Raw genomic sequence first — 21959 nt, forward strand, 5'->3', positions numbered from 1 at the left:
AGGACTTCAGAGATGACTGACATAAGCACTCACCTTAAATAGAGGTTTCACTAACCCTCTGACTGATGAACACTTGTCGTAACTATATATTATGACCTGTGGGTCGCTATTAAAATAAGTGACATATAGTGAAAACAGACTAGCTGTAAAACATCCTTCAACTTTTGGTATATTATTATATTGGCTTCCTTATTGCTCAGTGTAGTGTCAGCACTTCTGTGACATTCTCTTGTATTATCCATGTTGTAATCACTGCTAACCCCAAATTTGCACTAGGTTGCAACTGAAAAAACAAAAAATGCTTGTATGGGAAAACAACTTTGCAGGGGTGGGAGTGGATAGGTCAACATTCCTTTTGTTGGTTTTTCATTCCACTGTGTACTGATAGTAGGAATTTTGTCTCAGTAAACGCAAATTAAACTAAACTTAGAATTTGTTATGATATTCCTGCTCTGTAAACTCTATTTATTCATTTGTGTTTTGCAGTCTTGTGGACTTAGGTGTCTTCTTTTCAGTTTTCTTGATGTTCTTTTTAGAGTGAAATAAAACTGTTTACTCTTTGGTCTTGTACACCTTCTTATCAAAGCATTTGTATGCATCATGTTGAGATCCAGGGACACTGAAACGTGGAATCATTGCTTAAAGCAATGAGGGCTATTTTAAAAAACAAAGCAATGATTTATTAAAATGGTTTTTTGAGTCATAAAGGAAACATAGTACATACTCCTGTTTTATCCAGTTCACCCATGGTTATCATTTGTGTTCATTGGTTTCCAAAAAAATGTTAAACACAAATTTGGAAACTACTGACATATTTATGATACATAAACTTTGTTTTAAATTTCCTTCTAACTATATATTTTAGATTATTTTTAATTTAAAAAAAGTGCTAAGGAGAGGATCACAGCATTTACATCAAAAGCAACAGCCAGTATTATATTTCTTCTGTTTAATTTTGAAGGTTCATGGTGTTATGGTCCTTTATAATAGATTATGTAATCAGTAGGACCTAGTGGTATGGATTTCTGGATCCATTTTCACCAGTTTCTTCTATTGCTCTGACTCCCCCAAGTCTAATATAATAATAGAATAAGTTACTTGTAGAGTTCTCATATACTCCTTTCTGTGTATGCAGTCTCAGAACTTTCAAAAACCTAACAGTTTCTTGAAACAAAGGTTAAAATGAGAAATAGACTTTAACCACATGTTATAAAGGTATGCTCTAGTGTGAAATAACTCTATCTGGATTAGTCTCCTTAAAGGCAGTGAAAAGTATGCTAAATTTTTTGTTCTCCATACTGTGGTGTAAATCAAAGTACATCACTGACATAAAACCTCAACATGGGTAACTGGGCCACAGAGAGAAAGGTCCTCATGTTCTTGGTGATACTACAGAAAAGTCCTGGCATTGCAGAAAGATATACTTAGGTTGAAGCCTCATAAGTGAGAGTGTTAGTGGCTCAGTCATGCCCGATTCTTTGCAAACCCCATGGTATGTAGCCTGCAAAGCTCCTCCGTCCATGGAATTCTCAAGGCAAGAATATTGGAGTGGGTAGCCATTCTCTTCTCCAAGGATCTTCCTGGATAGAACCCAGGTCTCCTACTTTGCAGGCAGATTCTTTACTGTCTAAGGAACCAGGGGAGCCCTGAGGCCTCATAGAATCCCATCAAATCACTGAATTCCTCTCCTACCTTTCCTGTCTGATGCCTGCCATCTAACTTCCCTTGATATAAGGCTAATGAAAGTAACGTATCTGCTGGGATCATTTTGATAAAAACTGAGAAGTGACGAGTTCTTTGCAAACCCAAGATGCGGTAAAAACTGTGATTAATAAAGAAGTCTTTAAGCTTCTTTATAAAAGAAGTTATAAAAAGAACTGAACGAATGTGGGCTCACCATATGCGTTTATCCTTTTCCTTTGCAGCCTGGTGGCTGATGTGGTGGTATTCAACTCAGTTTTTAATATGGAGTCATTTCTCACTTCTATTGGAAAATTCATGAATTTGATTCCTGATCACAGACCCAAGGATCTGGAAAGCATCATCAGACCCAAGTGCCAAGTTATTTACTTTCCCATCAGGTTTCCTGACGTAAGCAGGTCAGTGTGACTCTATTTTCAATATTCTGTCATAAATTATTCCCCAAATGTATAAAAACAGGTGCTATTCTTGCCAGTTTTAGCTTTTTCACATAAGCATGGTTAGAGAATTGAGTACTGTCTCGCCTTGCTGTGATTAATGAATCATGTGTCCAACCTATCGCTGAATGGTTAATTCAAATATTAAGTTCTTCCTTTCTTTTCTCTTATATTTGTTTGCCAAAGAAAGGTGCTTTGGCTGTTAACACTGACTGTTGTTTCTTCATTTGTTGTTTTGATACAGAAGTCATCGTCAAGCATATGTCTCAACATTTTATTCAGCTTATTCCCAGTGGTTTATATGTATGATAGTAACTCCTAAGTAAGTCAGTGTTAAATTTTACTGCTTAAATTACTTTCATATCCCATGCTGTTTTTTCTATTTTCTCCTTCTCCCATTTTTTATTATTTACATTATTTTAGTAAAGAATTTGGTATTTTATGTTGGGTTGAAATGCATTTAATTGCTATTTCTTTTTCTCAGTCACTAAGGATATTTTTATTACCCTTATCGCTGGGCCCACCCTGAATTAGCAATGGATGATGTGGCTCAAAGGGAACATTCTAGAATTCCTTTTCACTTTTGATTAAACCTAGCAAAATTGTTTTTACTGCCACCAGAAATATATCCCCCTTGTGAATAGAAACTTTACTTCAGTCGGACTCATAGTAGCTGGGGATGCTGCTGTTTTGTAACTTACTGTGTCCTTAAAAAAGAGCTCAGGGACAGATGTTTCTTCCCTATCCTTGAAGGGAAGGCAGGAAACAATTTATTGTCCATGCATGCTATGTGGGAGGTCGGCATTAGTGTCTGTGTTCTGGACTCAGTTCACCCAGATTTTGCTGTGGGGACACCCACTCTTCCACACCCCTAATACTGATTTATTTGAGTCTTACTAGTTAATACTGCACTGAAGAAAATTCTGCCTAATACCAAATCAAGTTATGAGTCATAAAGTTTGTTAGACCACCTTGCCTAAACCTTATTTTCTGGAGTTCAGAAAACAGAAGGCCAGAGAAGCAGACCGGCTTGTACTCACGCTGTTGATTGTTGTCAGAGACTGGATTCAAATTTAGATTCTATGACTTTTGATTCAATTTTCTGTTTAGTTTCTAATCTTCCTATTAGTACAGGTCATTTGTCAAAAATATTTAATGATCTGTTTACATTTTTGAAAACTATAAAGCCGAGTGAAACTAAGATCACAGTTGATTTTCATATGTATGTACATGTATGTACGTATGGTATGTATTTGTAATCCATAGTTTTCATGTGTGATGAAAGAATGTCAATGTCTAAATAACATGATGGTTATGCTTTAGCTCTGTCATTAGCTAGAATATAGCATATAGTTTAGGTCATATTTTTTAACTTTATTTTTGACATTCTTTTAAGTTTTTCATATAATAATGTATCATTAAAATGTGCATCTTTAAGTGAATAGGTAGTTATAGTACATCTTAATTTTTATTTCTATAGAATTTCAAATAAATAATGTTTTTCAAATTCATTTGCATCTGATATAGTCCTACAATATCCTATGTTTAATACACCTGTGGCAGTTGAATAGTTTATTAATTTGGACTGTATTACCATAAATAAATCCAGCTAAATGGAAGAAGGTTAAGAAATATTGTGGCCAAGATAACATTCATAAGCAAGGTTTTAGCCCAGAGTGTTATTTGAATTATTTTCAAATGGTAATTTGCTTTATCCAACCCAAACTCATATAGTGTAAGTAAGTGATTATTTGCATGAATGACAATCATTCTAATGCCTGCAGTCTTAAAAAGAGTATTATTTTGTTGAGATGTTGAAAAATATTTAGTAATGCCAAAGGCAAATAACCAAGGTGATTAAAAATAAAATGACTTTTGAATGCTTCTACTTTCTCTCTATACAAATATTATCGTCATGGCAAAGTTGTATTTAATTTGTAAACAAAGCAGAACGTATACTTAAATGATTAATAAATGTACTATAATAATATATAATATAAGGGGTAATAATCAGGGAAGGGAAAAAGCCATATTTCCGCAAAGTATATGAGGACTTCTAAAGATGATAATTGTTCAAACTCAGAACATCCAACATTGAGCTTGAAATCCAATATTGAGCTTATAGTACCTGCTGTTACCTGTTGCCTTCCTTACCCTTACACTGCCTCATTCTCAAAGGCCAGAAAAATAGTAGCAAGGAAGAATATTCACTGGAAAATATTTCATTATATGTATTAAAACATTTGGGGAAGAGAAAGCTCTTAAATACCATAGTTAGGCATGCACATATTTGAGGCTTGACCACCCCTGGTGGCTCAGAAAGTAAATAATCTGCCTGTAATGCAGGAGACCTGTATTCAATCCTTACGTCAGGAAGATACCCTAAAGAAGGAAATGGCAGCCTACTCCACTGTTTTTGCCTGGGAAATCCCATGGACAGAGGAACCTAGAGGTCTGCAGTCTGTGAGTTCAACAAAGAGTTGAACACAACTGAGCAACTAACGCTTTCACTTTCACTACTAGCCCTGTAACCCATGCAAGTATAAAGACCTTGAGTTTAGGTTATGATTATATTTACCTTATCACCCCATAGGCATGATGTAGCAATTAAATGAAATAATATGTGCCAAATGTCCAGCCTGGCACATAACAGAACCTTAATAAAGATTGTGTGGGATGTGGCTCCGACGCTCAGTTGTGTCTGACTCTTTGCAACGCTATGGCCTGTGGCCTGCCTCCGTGGACCTCTGTCCACGGGATTGTCCTAGCAAGAAGACTGGAGTGGGGTGCCTTTTACTCCCCAAAGGCATCTTCACGACCCAGGGATCAAACCCATGTCTCTTCTGTCTCCTGCATTAGCAGGCAGACACTTTACCATTAGCGCCACCTCAGTTCAGTTCAGTCGCTCAGTCGTGTCCGACTCTTTGCGACCCCATGAATCACAGCACGCCAGGCCTCCCTGTCCATCACCAACTCCTAGAGTTCACTCAGACTCACGTCCATCAAGTCCATGATGCCATCCAGCCATCTCATCCTGGGTCATCCCCTTCTCCTCCTGCCCCCAATCTCTCCCAGCATCAGAGTCTTTTCCAATGAGTCAACTCTTTGCATGAGGTGTCCAAAGTATGGAGCTTCAGCTTTAGCATCATTCCTTCCAAAGAAATCCCAGGGTTGATCTCCTTCAGAATGGACTGGTTGGATCTCCTTGCAGTCCAAGGGACTCTCAAGAGTCTTCTCCAACACCACAGTTCAAACGCATCAATTCTTCAGCACTCAGCTTTCTTCACAGTCCAACTCTCACATCCATACATGACCACAGGAAAAACCATAGCCTTGACTAGACGGACCGTAGTCGGCAAAGTAATGTCTCTGCTTTTGAATATGCTACCTAGGTTGGTCATAACTTTTCTTCCAAGGAGTAAGCGTCTTTTAATTTCATGGCTGCAGTCACCATCTGCAGTGATTTTGGAGCCCCCCAAAATAAAGTCTGACACTGTTTCTACTGTTTCCCCATCTATTTCCCATGAAGTGATGGGACCAGATGCCTTGATCTTCGTTTTCTGAATGTTGAGCTTTAAGCCAACTTTTTCACTCTCCTCTTTCACTTTTATCAAGAGGCTTTTTAGTTCCTCTTCACTTTCTGCCATAAGGGTGGTGTCATCTGCATATCTGAGGTTATTGATATTTTTCCTCGCAATCTTGATTCCAGCTTGTGTTTCTTCCAGCCCAGCGTTTCTCATGATGGACTCTGCATAGAAGTTAAATAAGCAGGGTGACAATATACAGCCTTGATGTACTCCTTTTCCTATTTGGAACTAGTCTGTTGCACCACCTGGGAAGCCCTTAATAAAGATTAATTCATCTTATTAACTCCTTCATCCCCATTGTTTTATAACCTAGCATATTTATTGCAACCTGAATAAAGAGGACTGTCTTCCCTTTCTCTCTCTCTTAACATGTGATAGCAGAGAAGTATTCTGCCAAAGGAACAGTCTAATGTAAATAAGGAAATTCCTTTATATATTCTTCTTATCACACTAATTTAAGCAGCCTTTTGGCCTTACCAGAACCAACTGTCCACTGATGCTAAGGAGCCAGCTCATCACTTTCATTCTTCTCTTCCTAATTTTGCTCCTTCTTTTTCCAGTTGAACTTCGATATTCTGTCACTGTACCTCCTTTTTTGTGTATACTCTCAAAGCTTTTGCACCTTTTCTTTTTTCTTTGATCAGGAGAAAAACCTCCAGCCATACTTACTAGCCCACTCTAAATTCATGACCCCTAAATCTAGATGCACACTTCAAACTGGATGGCGAGTATACCATACTTCCCTCTTAGAGATAACTATTTATACATTTTCCTTTCCTTGTAAGGTTTTAATACCAAATCTTCAGACTTCCTTCTCAGTTAATGACTGAAAAAAGAGAAGCAATCAGAAGAGAATATCTTTACACTGCCACCATCACATCTACCCAATTATGTGCTTCTGGGTGCATTTTTTTTTATCTTCACACCTATAACCATGGATGGACTGACCTTGCTTCTGTCTAAGGTCCATCTCCACTTCTTTGTGGGAGCCCATCCTCCTTGCTTACCTAAAAATTACTTTTCTAGTAATTTTTTGTCTCTGATCTGCATCATCCATTTGCTTCTTTTCTAGATGGTTCCTATTAGCATAGGGCTTCCCTGGTGGCTCAGACGGTAAAGCGTCTGCCCGCAATGCGAGAGACCCGGGTTCGATTCCTGGGTCGGGAAGATCCCCTGGAGAAGGAAATGGCAATCCACTCCAGCACTCTTGCCTGGAAAATCCCATGAACGGAGGAGCCTGATAGGCTACAGTCCATGGGGTCGCAAAGAGTCGGACAGAACTGAGCGACTTCACTTTCACCTTCAAAGGATTTCAATGTGCAGTCAAACTTAAGAGATATTGTTTTAAAACTATATAAATTAGTGATATATTGTTAATTTTTTGTTAGACAACTTGTCAAGAACATACAAAAACCGGCAGCATGAGAAGCCCCCGTGTATCCAACACACAACTTTAACAGCCATTAAAAGTTTTGCCAAAGTTGGTTCAACCCTCCTGATAGGCTACAGTCCATGGGGTCGCGAAGAGTCGGACACGACTGAGCGACTTCACTTTCACTTTCCTATTAGCATACAAAAATGCTATTTGTTTTACATCTTAAAAATATTCTCTTTTGATTCCAGTTCTTTCTTTGCTACTGCTCATTTCTTTCTCTTAATAGCAAAACCTCTAAAAACTTTTTTTTTTTCAGTTTCATTCCCACTGTTCTCTCTTGAAGCTCCTCCACTGAAACTGTTTTTGTCAAGGTCACTGATGACTTCCATGCCTGTGGTCAGTTCTCTTTCCTCATCTTATATCACACATCAGCAGCATGGGACACACTGTGACATAGTCTTCAAGGTGGCTCCTAGGACATAGGTTCTGCTTCTCAGGATTATTGCTGCTTTCTCAATATGACTTTGATCTTTAGCTTTGGACTGGCCTTTAGCACTCTTGAAACTTAAGGGATTAATGGAGGAAGAGCCCAGGATTGAAATGAGAAGAAAAGAGTCAGAAGGTCATCAATGAGAGAATTATCCTGTGGGACAAAGGGAAGAGAGTTTTAAGGAGATGGCTTAGGCTTAAATGTATACTCAGTCATGTCCGACTCTTTGTAACCCCAATGGACTATACCAGCCAGGCTCCTCTGTCCATGGGATTATCTCATCAAGAATACTGGAATGGGTTGCCATTTCCTCTTCCAGGGGATTTTCCTGACCTAGGGATCAAACACATCTCCTATGTCTCCTGCCTTGGCAAGTGGATTCTTTATCACTGAGCCAACTGGGAATCCCTTTAAGGAGATGAGCGGTAGTTAATTCAGAGGAGTGAGATTAAATAAAGTGATTACTAATGCTATCGTTGAATTTGACAATTAAAGAGACAGTGGTACCCCACCCTGCATTCTGTTAACTCACAATAAAATTTCATAATTTTTTTGGTAGCCAGAGAAACAGACTTCAAGTCTAAATGAGATCTCTTTTTCTTTTTTTCTCCATGTCTCTCTTTCTTTCTCTCTTTCACATTCAGGCCCTGCTTATTTTAAAAATGAAGACACCACGGCCCAGAGAAGTTTAGTGTCTTCTGGTAATCACACAGCTAGATAGAGACAGGAACTGGAATTGAAACTGGAACTCCTATCTCAAAACCTCCATCCAGTGTTCAGCCCATCACTTATTGTAAATGCAATTTCAGAGGTCTTGATTATCTGATTTTTCAGCTGACAGCAGATTAACAGCATCAAATTGGGGGTGCGATAAAGGCAGGCTCACTGACAGCAGTAAAAAGTGACAGCTGACTGACAGCTTGACAACAAGGGAGGAGAGAGATAAACTATTAAAAAAAATATATGAGAAGTGAAAAAGCATAGCAGCCTGGAGCCATTGTAGGGCAGGGCAGGCAACTCTGCATACTGAAGAACCCTGCAGACATTTCTCCATGATTGTACAGCTTATACCTCTAATAGATGACTGTGATTTATTAAGAAAGGTTAAATGGTAACCAGTAAATTCTCTTTAAAAATATAGGGAAATTCATAACCTACTTTTGGCAGAAATTATAAATGACAGCAGATGAAGCTAAATGTCATGTCTTACTCTAGGATGTACATGAGTCATATTCACCTAAAGGAAGATAATAAACATCTGACCCTTTTTCATGCAGTTGCAGTGTCTGTAAGCTTAAGTGAGTGGGAAACATTTCAGTAAGCTACTTCTTTTTGGATCTTTCTAACTGAAGCCTCTTCATGCACCAGTTCTCTCTTTGCTGTTAGGGTGTTTATATTGGCTTCCTTGAAACTGAAGGCATCAAAGCCTGCTAGATGATCAGGAGTCAGCAAAACTGATTTTGTCATATTAATACCATGTCTTAGTCCTTTTGGTCTGCTATAACAAAATACCGTGGATTGGGTGGCTAGTAAACAACAGAAATTTATTTTTCACGTTTCTGAAGACTGGGACGTCCAAGATCAAGGTGCTGGCAGATTTGATGTCTTGTGAAGGCCTGCTTTCTGATTCATAGATGGCTGTCTTCCCACTGTGTTCTCACATGATGCAAAGGGCAAGGGAACTCTCTGTGGTTTCTTGCATAAGGGCACTAATCTCATTCATGAGGGCTCCACCCTCATGACCTAATCACCACTCAAAGTCTCAAGTCTCTTAAAAGCATCATATTAAAAGTCAAGATTTTGACATATGAATTTTGAAGAGATAAAGACTTTCAGCTTGTAGCATGCCAAAAGATAGATAGATGTGATCTCAAGACTTAGTGGGCTGAGACTTATGACTAGGAGGAAGACTAATCTGTGTTAAAGGATATAGGTTAGATGGAAAATTAAGGAATTTTTACTTCACATTTCTTCTTTTTAAATTTGTTTACTATATTTTTTGTCCTCGTTTCTGCATGAAGGCTTTCTCTTCACAGTGGCTATCGTCTACTTCAAATACCATTCGGTTGGATTAAAGGCAAAGAGAGATAAACACTCAGGCTCTCAAGGCTGGATGCTTGTATGTATTTGTCACTTGCCTGCCTTCTCTATTAGGTTTTATTGTGAAAAATGGGGGCTGTTCTTCGGTGCCTTATATGGGCTTCTCACTGTGGTGAATTCTCTTGTTGCAGAGCACAGTCTCTAGGTTTATGGGCTTCACAGCATTTGTAGCTCGTGGGCCCTAGAGCTTGCAGACTCCAGTAGTTGTGGTCTGCAGGCTTGGCTTCTCCATGACATGTGGCATCAGGGATTGAAGCCATGTCCCCTGCATTAGCAGGCAGAGTCTTTATGACTGCATCACCAGGGGAGTCTACTGTGCATTTCAAGAAGGCAGATTTCACATAGAACTCCATGGTGCTGATGATGTGTGATAGAGAGGGAAAAAAGTGGAGCAGTTCTGCAGCTTACTGAGCTGGATATTGGCTAAAGGAAACTAATATTTTCCTACTCTAGATCATGTAGCTGTCATAAAAGCAAAGCCTAGTAGAGCTAGAGAATTTTACATATCCAGGCCTTTGTGCAAGTCTCAGTCTTATAAAATCAGAACATCTGAGGAATCTGCAACTTGCTTTCTGACAATGTCGTCTTCAGAAGGTAGAGCTAACCGTAACAGCTAACCTTCCTGAGTCTTAATTTAGCCCAACATTATGCTAACTATATTATACATATCTTAGCATAATATTCTCCCTACAATTCTAAAAGATAATTCCATTTATAGTTGAAGAAAGCCGGCCATAAGGAATATAAGTAACTTTTTGCCTCATACAAATAGTAAAAGTATAGCCAGAAATCAAACATATTTTTTACCCTGTTTTGAAACCCAACCTCTTAACAGGTTTTTATACTATCCGTCCTCAAAAGAGAGGTTTTGGGCCCAGATTGGCTTTAGCTTATTGTTGTTTAGTTGCTAAATGTGTCCAACTCTTTTGTGACCCCATGGACTGTAGCCCGTCAGGATCCTCTGTCTATGGGATATTCCAGGCAAGAGTACTTTGCTATTTCCTTCTCCAGGGGATCTTCCTGACCCAAGCATCGAATGTGTGGCCCTTGCCCCGTCTCCTGAAATGGCAGGTGGATACTTTACCACTAAACCCCCAAGGTTGACTGTGCTATGCTTAGTCACTCAGTTGTGTCTGACTCTTTGGGACCCCATGAACTGTAGCCCACCAGGCTTTTTTGTAACAGTACTGGAGTGGGTTGCCATGCCTTCCTCCAGGACTAGGGTTGAGTCAGTTCAGTTCAGTCGTTCAGTTGTGTCCGACTCTTTGTGACCCCATGGACTGCAGCATGCCAGGCTTCCCTGTCTATCTTCAACTCCCAGAGCTTGCTCAAACTCATGTCCATCGAATCGGTGATGCCATCCAACCATGTTATCCTCTGTTGTCCCCTTCTCCTCTTGCCTTCCGTCTTTCCCAGCTTCAGGGTCTTACTAGTGAAGAACAAATGATTTATATAAGCGAACTGACAGCACATTGAATGAAAGAGATCATGTCATAGTAATGTTATGAAAGAAGGGATTCAAGGTCTTAAAAATCAGATTTTTAAAAGATTGAAGTTTTGAAAAAAGAGGATACCTGAAAAGGAATGATAACTTTTAAAGCAAAAATATTTATTGAGTGTCCTAATGGAGAACTGTCTGTGAAGCCGGAAGTGTGAATCCTGGCCCTGTCACTTTCTATCCAGTGGGCTTAGGAGAGAACCTCAACCCAAGTCCAACTCACTCCTTTTGAAAAGGACATCAGCCTTTTCCTGACTTGAGGAAGAATGAATAATTTTCAGAAAAAATTCTCATAGGTTGAAATTTTACCTAAAGAAGCAGACTAGGAAGAGTACGTCAAAGAAACAGCTAGAGGCGCATACCATTATTCCATGTCTAAGAAAGCTCTTCTTAAAAAAATTTCTAGCTATCTTGCCATTTATCCAAACTCTCTTCTCTTACAAGCTAAATTATAGCATGACACCTGTCTTACAGGGGCAGTCCCGATCTGTCATATTAGGTGTTAAGGATGGGATTGACCACATCTGCACAGCATCAGACTATTCTTCCATCTGTCTCTCCTGTAGGATTTGGCACTGAGTGGGTAACCATGATTTTTATGTAGCTAGATCATCCCACCCCCCAACAAATTGGACCATGAGAATGGATTGTAGAAATACAGTGAATTACAAAATGGCATCCCTTATCCTCGAAAAAGATCTTGTTTTTCCAAGGAATTCCATCAGGGAGCTTCACAGTAGATACCATCTACTTCAAAAGCCATTCAGTTGGATTAAAGGTGAAGAGAGATACATGCTCAGGCTCTCAAGATTGGGTGCTTGTATGTATTTGTCACTTGCCTGCCTTCTCTATCCTGTTATAATGTGAAAAATGGGTTTAATTTTTTTTATTATGGTTATATATAATTCATGTAAAAAGATCAAACATATGTTTCCAGTGGTGACCTTAAAAAAATTATTTATTTTTTCATGAGGGGATGAAGAGATATTGTACCTTAGGATTGAAGTTTGGACTTGGAAATAATTGAAGTACGTATACTTTGGATTGAGAAATATTTGCTTATCTGTTTCAACGCAAAGAATATAAATATCAACCTCACTGTGATTATTAGGACAAAATTTTGTTCCTGTGAGCATTTCACTATTTACATATTTCTATTTTCCAAAATATCGGGTTGTCAGAGTTACCATAGACAAGAGTGGATTTTACCTGTGAGATTTCTCATTTCATAGGTTTTAGTTTCTGAGTTGTTGTTGTTGAGTTGCTAAATTGTGTCGGATTCGTTTGCAACCCCGTGAACTGAAGCCTGTCAGCTTCTGTGTCGCTGGGATTTCCCAGGCAAGAATACTTGAGTGGCTTCCCATTTCAAGGTGGGTTATATGAAAAGCACCTCTGCTTTCCTCCTTGTATTTTTGACAGCAAACAAGGGAGGAGGACAATGTTGGTCATTTGGAATAATCTCATTTATTGAAACTAAGAATTTCTCTGCACATTTCTCTCCCCCTTTTCCCATGCAGCTAAAATGTGAAACCAAAACGGAGGTTTATGGACTTTGCCTATTTTAGAAAGAAAAAATGGAGAATTTTAAAAACAGTGTGAAAACTTTAAATGAAAACGCTCAGGCTGCGCAAACAAAGGCGAGGAGCCTAAGGGCTTTTTGAAGAATTCTTATTAAAGAAAACACTATTTTACATTGCAAAGCAGATGTGTCAGAAAACAACAGCAGATCTGTAATTTGAGAATTTGTGGATTGATAGGACAGAAGGCAGCCCCCTTGGCTCCCCACTGAAAACTTTCTGCTTTCTGTAGTCAAGAGCTTTGCTTCTGGGGGAGTTGCCAGAAAACACCTTAATCATCTTACCACATGTGGGTCATATTTCTCAGATATTTTAAGAAAGTATTAGTATTAGATGAATTAGTAAAACTATTGCCTTTGCTCTGTGAAATAATGAAGTGGGTATTATCTTCTTGAATATTAATCTAGGTCTGAAGTAGAAGAAAACTTTCGCTTTTATAAATTTAAACATATCCATATTTGCTTACAATTATTTTGGCTCTCCAAAATGAATGCAAAAATGTGTTTCTTTTGAAAGTCATTAAAACATTTTTTTAATAGAATCAGTGTACTAAAAGAAAAAGTTTGATAAATCACTCCAGTGTTCAATATCAAGACTTCAATGTCAAGAAATCTCCTTTATATCTAATGCAAATATTTCATGCTTCATTATATTGTAACCATCTTCCTTTTCCTCTCCTTAAGAGAAGAAAGTTTGAGTTCTGCATATATATATATATATATATATATATATGCGCCTCTCTTGGCTTGAAGTTAATAGGACACCCTTGCTTATTTAAAGTGTACTTTTTAATGAAATTACTATCCATGTTCATGCCTAATTATCACAGATTTCTTTTCTCTTGTACTTTAGATAATAACAATAACATCACCAAAAAAACACACTCTCAATTCAGCAGCAACAAAAAAAGCCTAACCTTTGATTATAGGATGATTTATTTCTGTTTTCCTCAAGTATAGAAACACTTGACATGATTTTACATCAGAGATTTGATGTACATTTTTTACTTTCTCCTAGTCCTGTCCTAAGAGATTTGGGAGGTCAGAAGCAAAGGTCACAGATCACAGGAGAGAGAAATAAATAAAAACCCAAGAATATTCTCAGGGATTGCATCATCAGCTCAAAGGGAGTCATGGAGCAGGGCTGCTGCAAAATAGGGATGAATATCATGCAATAAACTCAAACCATAGTTGAAGGGAATTCAGTGAAAGGTCTACTTAGACTCTCTTTTCCCCTTCAGACTTAAAGGGCATCTCTAAGCTTTCCGTCTGGAGGAGGAATTGGCAGCCCACTCCAGTATTCTTGCCTGGAGAATCCTGTGGACCGAGGAGCCTAATGGGCTACAGTCCATGGGGTTGCCAAGAGTTGGACAAGACTTAGTAACTCAACAGCAACAAAAAGCTTTCCATAGCACAATGAATGATCATTATTAGCACAAAGCCGTCAAGCAAGAACAAATTGTGTTATATACTCTGTTTTTTATAGGAGGGCTATGTGACTCTAGAAAGATTTCAAGTAAATTACTTTGGTGTTTTAAAAATCAGACTTTGGTTTTCTTTCTAAAATCACTTATTCAAATCATTCCATTCTGGGGAGTGCTAAATTAATGATGGGAGTCAGCAGTGTGGTATACAGAGATTCTAGTTTGGCTTATACCACTTATCACCACCATTCAGCCTAAAGTAAATATTTTGCCTTCCAGAGCGTCAGTTTTCCCGTCTGTAAAATGGAAATTGAAATAATGCCTGTGTCTTAGGCTTATTATGAAGATTGAGCTAATTGCTACCATATGCTGACTGACCTAATCAGTGTTACATAAATGTTAGTGGTTTTATTACTTTTACCATTATCACCATTGTTGAAAACCCTGTTGATTTTCTGTTGACAGGATTTTAGAAAAGTTTGCCTATTCAATATGACTCCAAGCTCAAACGTAAGGGAGCTGGGGACTCCCTTCAGTAGGGTTCTGAAAATCCTAGCAATTTTATAGAGTACCTGAGGATCCTAAGTTTACTACTAATGCAAATAAAGATAGGGACTGTTTTGTATCTTGTCAGTTCACATGACAACAGCCAAATGCAATAATGTAGCTGTGGAAGTATGCAAGAAGGAAAGACGCTTGTGCTGCTGTCCACATCTGCGTGGCACCTATAAAATACATACAATTCTTGTGGTACTGGTGTGTGGAATGGTGGGAGGGTACAGAAGGCACTTTAGTTGTTTAGTGTTCCTTTAAAGAATATTGGAGTTGTTTCAGAAACCTTGCTGTTAAAAAAATAAACAATTTGGAATGTACCATTCAACAAGAAGCTACTAGAATAATCTCTTAGCCAGAATGGCTTATTTCCAAAGAAATTCCAGATAAAAATGTTTATTTTATAGGAAAGTCTTTAAAAATGTGTTTCAGTGTAATTGGATAAAATAAAATATACTTAACAGTAATTTAATTCTTTGAGATTTTATTCATGCTATTGTTCATCCATCATTTATTAAAATCTGGTTATTTGCATAACTTCAAAATGGGTATAATAATACATAGTCTGCAAACTAAAAGGGTTAATGAGCCCAGTATATTATAGGCTCAGAAAAAATGATAGTCATCTGTGGACAAAGCCCCACTTGAAATATGTCTAGAAATAGGCAGTTGAGAGTCTTTAAGAGCTCTTAAGTTCAGCCAGTCTTACTGGACACTTAACTATAGGAAAATATGATTGACTGTGAAAGACAGTGATGGCTTAACAAAAGAATGTGTTAACAGAAGAATTGCGGTCTGCATGAAATACACGATACATGGAAACATAAGATTCAAGAATCAGAAGGAAAGGAGAAGAGATGTTGAATGTAGAAGATGAGTCATAATAGAAGTATGTCCTCTTGAAGAGGAGAGAAAATTCACCATGCCATTATTAAAACATCATCCCTATGAAACCAGCCCCCTTTGCTGTGATTCTGCAATCACCAAGCAATATTCTGTTTATTACTGCATCCTTCCAAGCAACTTAACTCCAGAAACTAGAATCCTCAATGTGAGAAGCGAATATCTGGATATTGGAAGGGAATGTTCTCCGGAACTCAATAAATTATGGCTTTAAATAACAGTAAGAAAAAAAAGAGCTTGTATGGTAAATAGAAGGTATTTTGGGATGTAAAGATATATAAAACAAGGTCTTTAGTTGTAAGAATTTTGTAGAAATGGTAGGCATGGTCAGGTGACCCCAAGTATAAGGTAGGAAAAAACAATACTTTCTATCTAATTTGAGTGGAGCCGTAAAGACCTGACTAAGCTTTGGGCATAAAAGCATCATTTATCAAGTGCCTTTTCTGATCATGGACTTCCCTGATAGCTCAGTTGGTAAAGAATCCACCTGCAATGCAGAAGACCCCAGTTCATTTCCTGGGTTGGGAAGATCTGCTGCAGAAGGGATAGGCTACCCACTCGAGTATTCTTGGTCTTCCCTTGTGGCTCACCTGGTAGAGAATCTACTTGCAATGCGGGAGACCTGGGTTTGATCCCTGGGATGGGAAGATCCTCTGGAGAAGGGAAGGGCTACCCAATTCAGTATTCTGGCCTGGAGAATTCCATGGACCATATAGTCCATGGGGTCACAAAGAGTTGGACATGAGTGAGTGACTTTCACTTAACTTTCTGAGGGTAAACTTTATGTATATTATTTCTAAACTTTCCCCACCCCCACAAGCTAGGTACTATTATGTTCATTTTGCAGTCAAGAAAAGTGAGGTTCAGAAGGTTAAGCTTGCCTGAAATTGCATAGCTACCCAAACTGTCTGACTCCAATATGCTACCTGATTAATCATGTTATTTCTTGCTGTGATGGAAAGGTGAGATAGAATGACTACAAGAGCATGTTATGAAAAGAGTAGCTACACCCAGGTTTGTGACAGTGAATGATCACTGCCACAAAAGAGAATAACTAGAACCTAGAAGAAAGTAACTCTCTTTGTCCTAACTGGGTGAAGAGGTTGGAAATGGGAATTAAGGTCAAGGAATTTGAACTGTAGCCTATAATCATTTAGGAGCCATGTCTAGATTATAAAATGCGGAATTTGGAATTGACATATGAATATCAGTGGGATAGGCAATAGGAAGCAGAGAAACAAGTTAAAAACCTACTAAAATAGATTATTGAAGACTTGAACAAGGAAAGTGGCTTATGGATGAAAAAAGGAAATGCACATAATTATGCTGGATGTAGACCTGGCAAGTTGGTGGGCCAGCTTACTGGATGGAGGAGTGGTCAGGGATGATCTTGAAGTAGTGACCATAGTGACCAGAGAATAGCCGTTCTGTTGGAATTGAGAAATAGATTTACTTAGCTAAAGATGGCAAATTCATGGGGTTACATATTGCGTCTGAGATGTTGGTGAGTCATTTCGATAGAGCTGACCAGCAGAAATGTCCTCTCTCACCTCAGTGTCATCATTTAGAACCTCATGTGTTTGTTATTTTGACCCAGTTTTCTAGAAATTTTGCTCTTGACTTTGGCATATTTGGTACAGCTCAAGTTTATTTCTTCCCAAATCCAAGATATCTGTTTTTGTCATTTGTTACTATCTTATGAAAATCAAGTGTAGTATTTGTAAGCATCAGATCTCCTGAAGTCTTTCATTTCTGGATAAGCAGGAGTATATTGACTAATTTTCCCTTTGACTTCTCAGAATTTAATAACTGAACTTTGATCCCTTTGGACTGGAAATCCTGAGATCAAGTACTATATGGTGGTGTGTGGTGTAGTGCCTAAGAAATTTGACTTTGATGTCAGAGCTCTCATCTCTTCTGCTAACCCGCTGGCTGATGTTGAGAAAGTTGTTTGACCTCTCCTACCTCATTCCCCCCCGCCGCCCCCGCCCCGCCGCCCCGCTCATCTGCAAAGTAGGGCGAGTACTAGCAGTCTCATTGGTTTGCTCTGAGAGTTAAATGAGGTCCTGGATGTCAGGTGCTTGGTAAAATGCTTGAGGCATAATAAGCCTTAAATAAATGCTGATTGTTGTTATTGGCTTTAATTTGTGTGTCCTCACCATATCTTTGGTGCTTTCATTAACATATGTGAGACTTCTTTAATTTTCTGGAGAGCCATAGCTGTGCCCCCAGTTGTAGTCCAGAGCGTCTTTAATAATTTTAGGATCATCAGATGATTTTGCTTGTTACCTATTCTAAAAGCCACTGTTGGCTTGCTCTAGTACTGATTTGTCTTTGCCATGCTGGATTGCATACCAAAATTCTGCTTGGAAATATTGCTAAGAATATCATATCCAAGTAGTATTTTATGTGTGTACTCTTGTCATGTGTCTGTGGGTCTTTTGTACCTCTGACGTAATATGAGGTGAATCACAGACCTCTCTCACATCTAATGAGGTTTGTATTGTTACCTGCTATCTACAAAGGTGCTTCTGTGAGTGATTAGAAATCATAACCTTTCCTTAAGTTTAATTGTTTCTGTTCTTACTATATTTGGTTCAATGTTATCTACAAATTTATTTTTATTAATGTGTTTCTATGAAACTAAACTAAATAATTGTCACTTTTTGTTTTGGATGATTCCAATTTTGTATATCAGTACTATTAAATGAATGGAACCTTAAAAAATTAGCAAACCTAATAGTGAGAATTTAATATAAGAAATCTAGGTATAATTTGTTTTAATTAAAGATAAACTCATTAGTTGTACAGATACTTACCTCTCTTATGGTTTTGCCTGTTTTTCTAAACTGAAAGATCTTGGTCCTGTTCCATAGGCACCATGAAAAGAAAATGGTACACATTCTTCCCTTAATCTCCCTCTTGGCCACACACTAAAATTCATATATACATTCTTAGTGAGTATCAAGAGAAGAAGTACATTTTGGCATTTCTTCTCTCTTATATGATATGTTCTTGGGTATCCATAGAAATATATTTTGGTATTATAGAAATATATTTGGGTATCCATATAAATTCAGTTTCCAGTCCAGTGTTTCCTGTTCCCATCAGGTTAGTCTAAGTTCCTGGATATGGCTGGCAACTCTGAATTCGTTTACATGTAGAGAACTGATTGATCTGTTTGGGACACCCATCTCAGTCCAACCCAATATACTTCTGCTCTGTTGATGTCCAGCACAGACCAAGTGATTGTATAATGAGAGAGAGGATCTATTCAAGGCTACCACATCCCTTGTGATAATACCAAAACTTATTTTATAATACCAAATCTGAAAAGTACTTATTATAATTATTTTCCACTAGTTAAAGAAGGGGCTTCTGTCTCAGACTGTGAAGATGGATTTGAAAAAACACAATCAAGAAGCAATGGGAAAGTAGAATATCAGGATCAAGTGATGAATCCCATTGAAAATAGAAGACAAGGGAGAGAATGAGCTAAAAAAAATTCATAGGTTTTAAAATTACTGGACTATTAACTGAAATAGCACAATTAGAAATATCAAACACATTTGTATTGTGGACAAATTTGTTTTGTTTTCAATTTTAGGCAGTTGGTATTTTTATGAGAAATAGAACTAGAACTTTCCAGAGCTGGAAGAGTACCTAAGAAACAAGAACTTTAGAAATCTTCTTGTCTTAATTCCTTCGTTTAATACCTGGGAAAACTACAGCAGAGAGGTTTTTACCTGAAGTTACAGCTAGTGACATAGTCACAATTTGGATACCACTTGAAAAAACTCATGAGTTGATTAGAAATGTGTGACCAGGGCTCTTCATTGTATTAGTAATATTAGTAGGGTAAGGTTAATCACCACTGATAACATAGTTCAATTTCATCGGTAGTAAATGGTATGCAGAAATTTCTAAGAGTCTCAAACATTTCAGTTGCATAGGAACTTGTTGCTATTTTCACTGAAAATATCTAGCTGTCCTATCTATAACTCATTTTGAGATGAAAATACATATGACTCAGCCAACTCTCTTTGCTTATAACATATTTTGCTCTTCCAGTAAACATTGGGCTTTTCATATAAACCTTATTCTAGGAGTGAAGAATAGAAGTTTCCAGCTTTTAAAGCTCAGAACCTGAAAATGGTTTTCCATTCTTTTCTGGGACTTGTGTTTCAACTTCTGAATGAACCAATATTATATACAACTATCAGATTTTTATGCTTCTTTTTGTAAATTCTGTATAAATTACCTATCCTTTATGATTAGAAACTTTTCCTATGTGTTCCCTTCATTTCTCTCTGCAGACAGTATTGGAAATGTCTAGTGCATGGTGGTGTTGGTGCTGTGCCCATTCTGCTTCTTCCTTAGGGCTATCAGGTGAATCTTCCTTTTTTCTCTGAGTCCTGTTTGGATAGCTGGCTGATACTTCTTGGGGTGAGCTGATGGATTAGTTCAAAAGGACACCAGAGTGAGGGTTGGGGTCAGGGAAGAGTCTCATGTATTTCTTATAGGAGGACATGGTACAGGGGAAGAACATAAAGTTATGAGTCACGCCTGGCTGATTTTCAGTCTTGGCTCAGCCACTTTCTAGATGTGCAAGTTGGTCGAATTATGTTACCCTTTCTGACCTTTAGTTTCCCTAACATTAAATCATAGAGTTGATATAAGGAAAAAGTGAGAGAGATCACAGATAAAGTAAGTGTTTTACCCAGAATATGGTATATACTCAGTGTCCACCTCCCTGCCCTTCCCCTGTGTAAGATCAGACTTGCTACTCTGTTACACTTATCAGTTTTAGTTGCCACTCACAGGCCCCTGAATTGACCTCTTTGTGTTGCTACCTGAATTTCTGATGCTTGTGGTGATTAGTAAAGAATGCAAGGTTTAATTTGCTCACCTATGGGTAATCCATGCACCAATATAATGTTGAGTTCTTTTTTCCATTTCTTCTCATGACTTAGTTCATTAAAATAACTTCATATAATGTAAATCCCTCAATTCAGGTCAGTTCAGTTGCCCAGTCATGTCCGATTCTTTGCGACCCCATGAATTGCAGCACACCAGGCCTCCCTGTCCATTACCAACTCCCGGAGTTCACTCAAACTCACGTCCATTGAGTCGGTGAGGCCATCCAGCCATCTCATCCTCCATCGTCCCCTTCTCCTCCTGCCCTCAATCCCTCCCAGCATCAGAGTCTTTTCCAATGAGTCAACTCTTCACATGAGGTGGCCAAAGTACTGGAGTTTCGGCTTTAGCATCATTGCTTCCAATGAACACCCACGGCTGATCTCCTTTAGAATGGACTGGTTGGATCTCCTTGCAGTCCAAGGGACTCTCAAGAGTCTTCTCCAACACCACAGGTCAAAAGCATCAATTCTTTGGTGCTCAGCTTTCTTCACAGTCCAACTCTCACATCCATACATGACCTCCGGAAAAACCATAGCCTTGACTAGATGGACCTTTGTTGGCAAGGTAATGTCTCTGCTTTTGAATATGCTATCTATGTTGGTCATAACTTTGCTTCCAAGGAGTAAGTATCTTTTAATTTCATGGCTGCAGTAAAAATCTGCAGTGATTTTGGAGCCCCCCAAAATAAAGTCTGACACTGTTTCCACTGTTTCCCCAAGGTTGGTCTTAGTGATGACATTTTAAGTACTTAAAGTATCCAGCACTCTTTCCTGCTTGCTTATGGGTATTTTTTTTTACCTGCTCTGTTTATTTTTATTCTTCTTTGATCTGTCTTTGTTTTGTTTTCTTTACACCTATTTTTCAGGGTTTAACACTTGTGGAACAAGGCTGTTACAATCAATAAAAGTTGGTGGAACTATATCTTCCTTTTTAGAGAATCCACTGTTCACATCATTATATGCAATTGCTGAGTCCTTGGCTTTGATCAAAAATTTGTTTCTGCTCATACTTGCAGGTTTTTCCTTTACATGTCATGAATGTGCAGGTTGGTTAAGGGTGCAGTCCTTCCACTTGAAGTAGATAGATAAGCATCAGTATGGTAATTGATTATTATTTATTTTCTGAACAGAGAAGGTGTGGCTCAGATGTATATGGCACAGAGAAGCTGGCATGAGTTTACATAGTTTACTGAAGACACATCTGTAACACAGATAATACACCCAAAGCTAACTGTAAATTCAAAAATATCTTAGATACAGAATTACTGTTTCTGGCCAAAATTTTTCTTGTCACTACAAAAAAAAAAAAGAAGATTGCATTAGAATTGCAGCCCTTCAGAAATATAATCTTTAGGTGATAAAGCCTTTTTGTCTCCCTATGGATGAAGCATCACCCC

The 21959-nt window shown here is 38.2% G+C and overlaps 1 protein-coding gene across 1 annotated transcript in view; it reads left to right on the forward strand.

The window, feature by feature from the left end:
- GTDC1 (glycosyltransferase like domain containing 1) overlaps window positions 1-21959 on the forward strand; it is a 433716-nt gene that overhangs the window by 197003 nt on the left and 214754 nt on the right. The window contains exon 5 of the mRNA XM_068967892.1: window positions 1926-2099. Within this exon, the coding sequence (XP_068823993.1) occupies window positions 1926-2099 (174 nt within the window). The remainder of the gene's footprint in view (window positions 1-1925; window positions 2100-21959) is intronic.

The sequence above is a fragment of the Capricornis sumatraensis genome, chromosome 3 (genome assembly GCF_032405125.1).
Source record: "Capricornis sumatraensis isolate serow.1 chromosome 3, serow.2, whole genome shotgun sequence".
In the NCBI taxonomy this organism is placed as follows: Eukaryota; Metazoa; Chordata; class Mammalia; order Artiodactyla; family Bovidae; genus Capricornis; species Capricornis sumatraensis.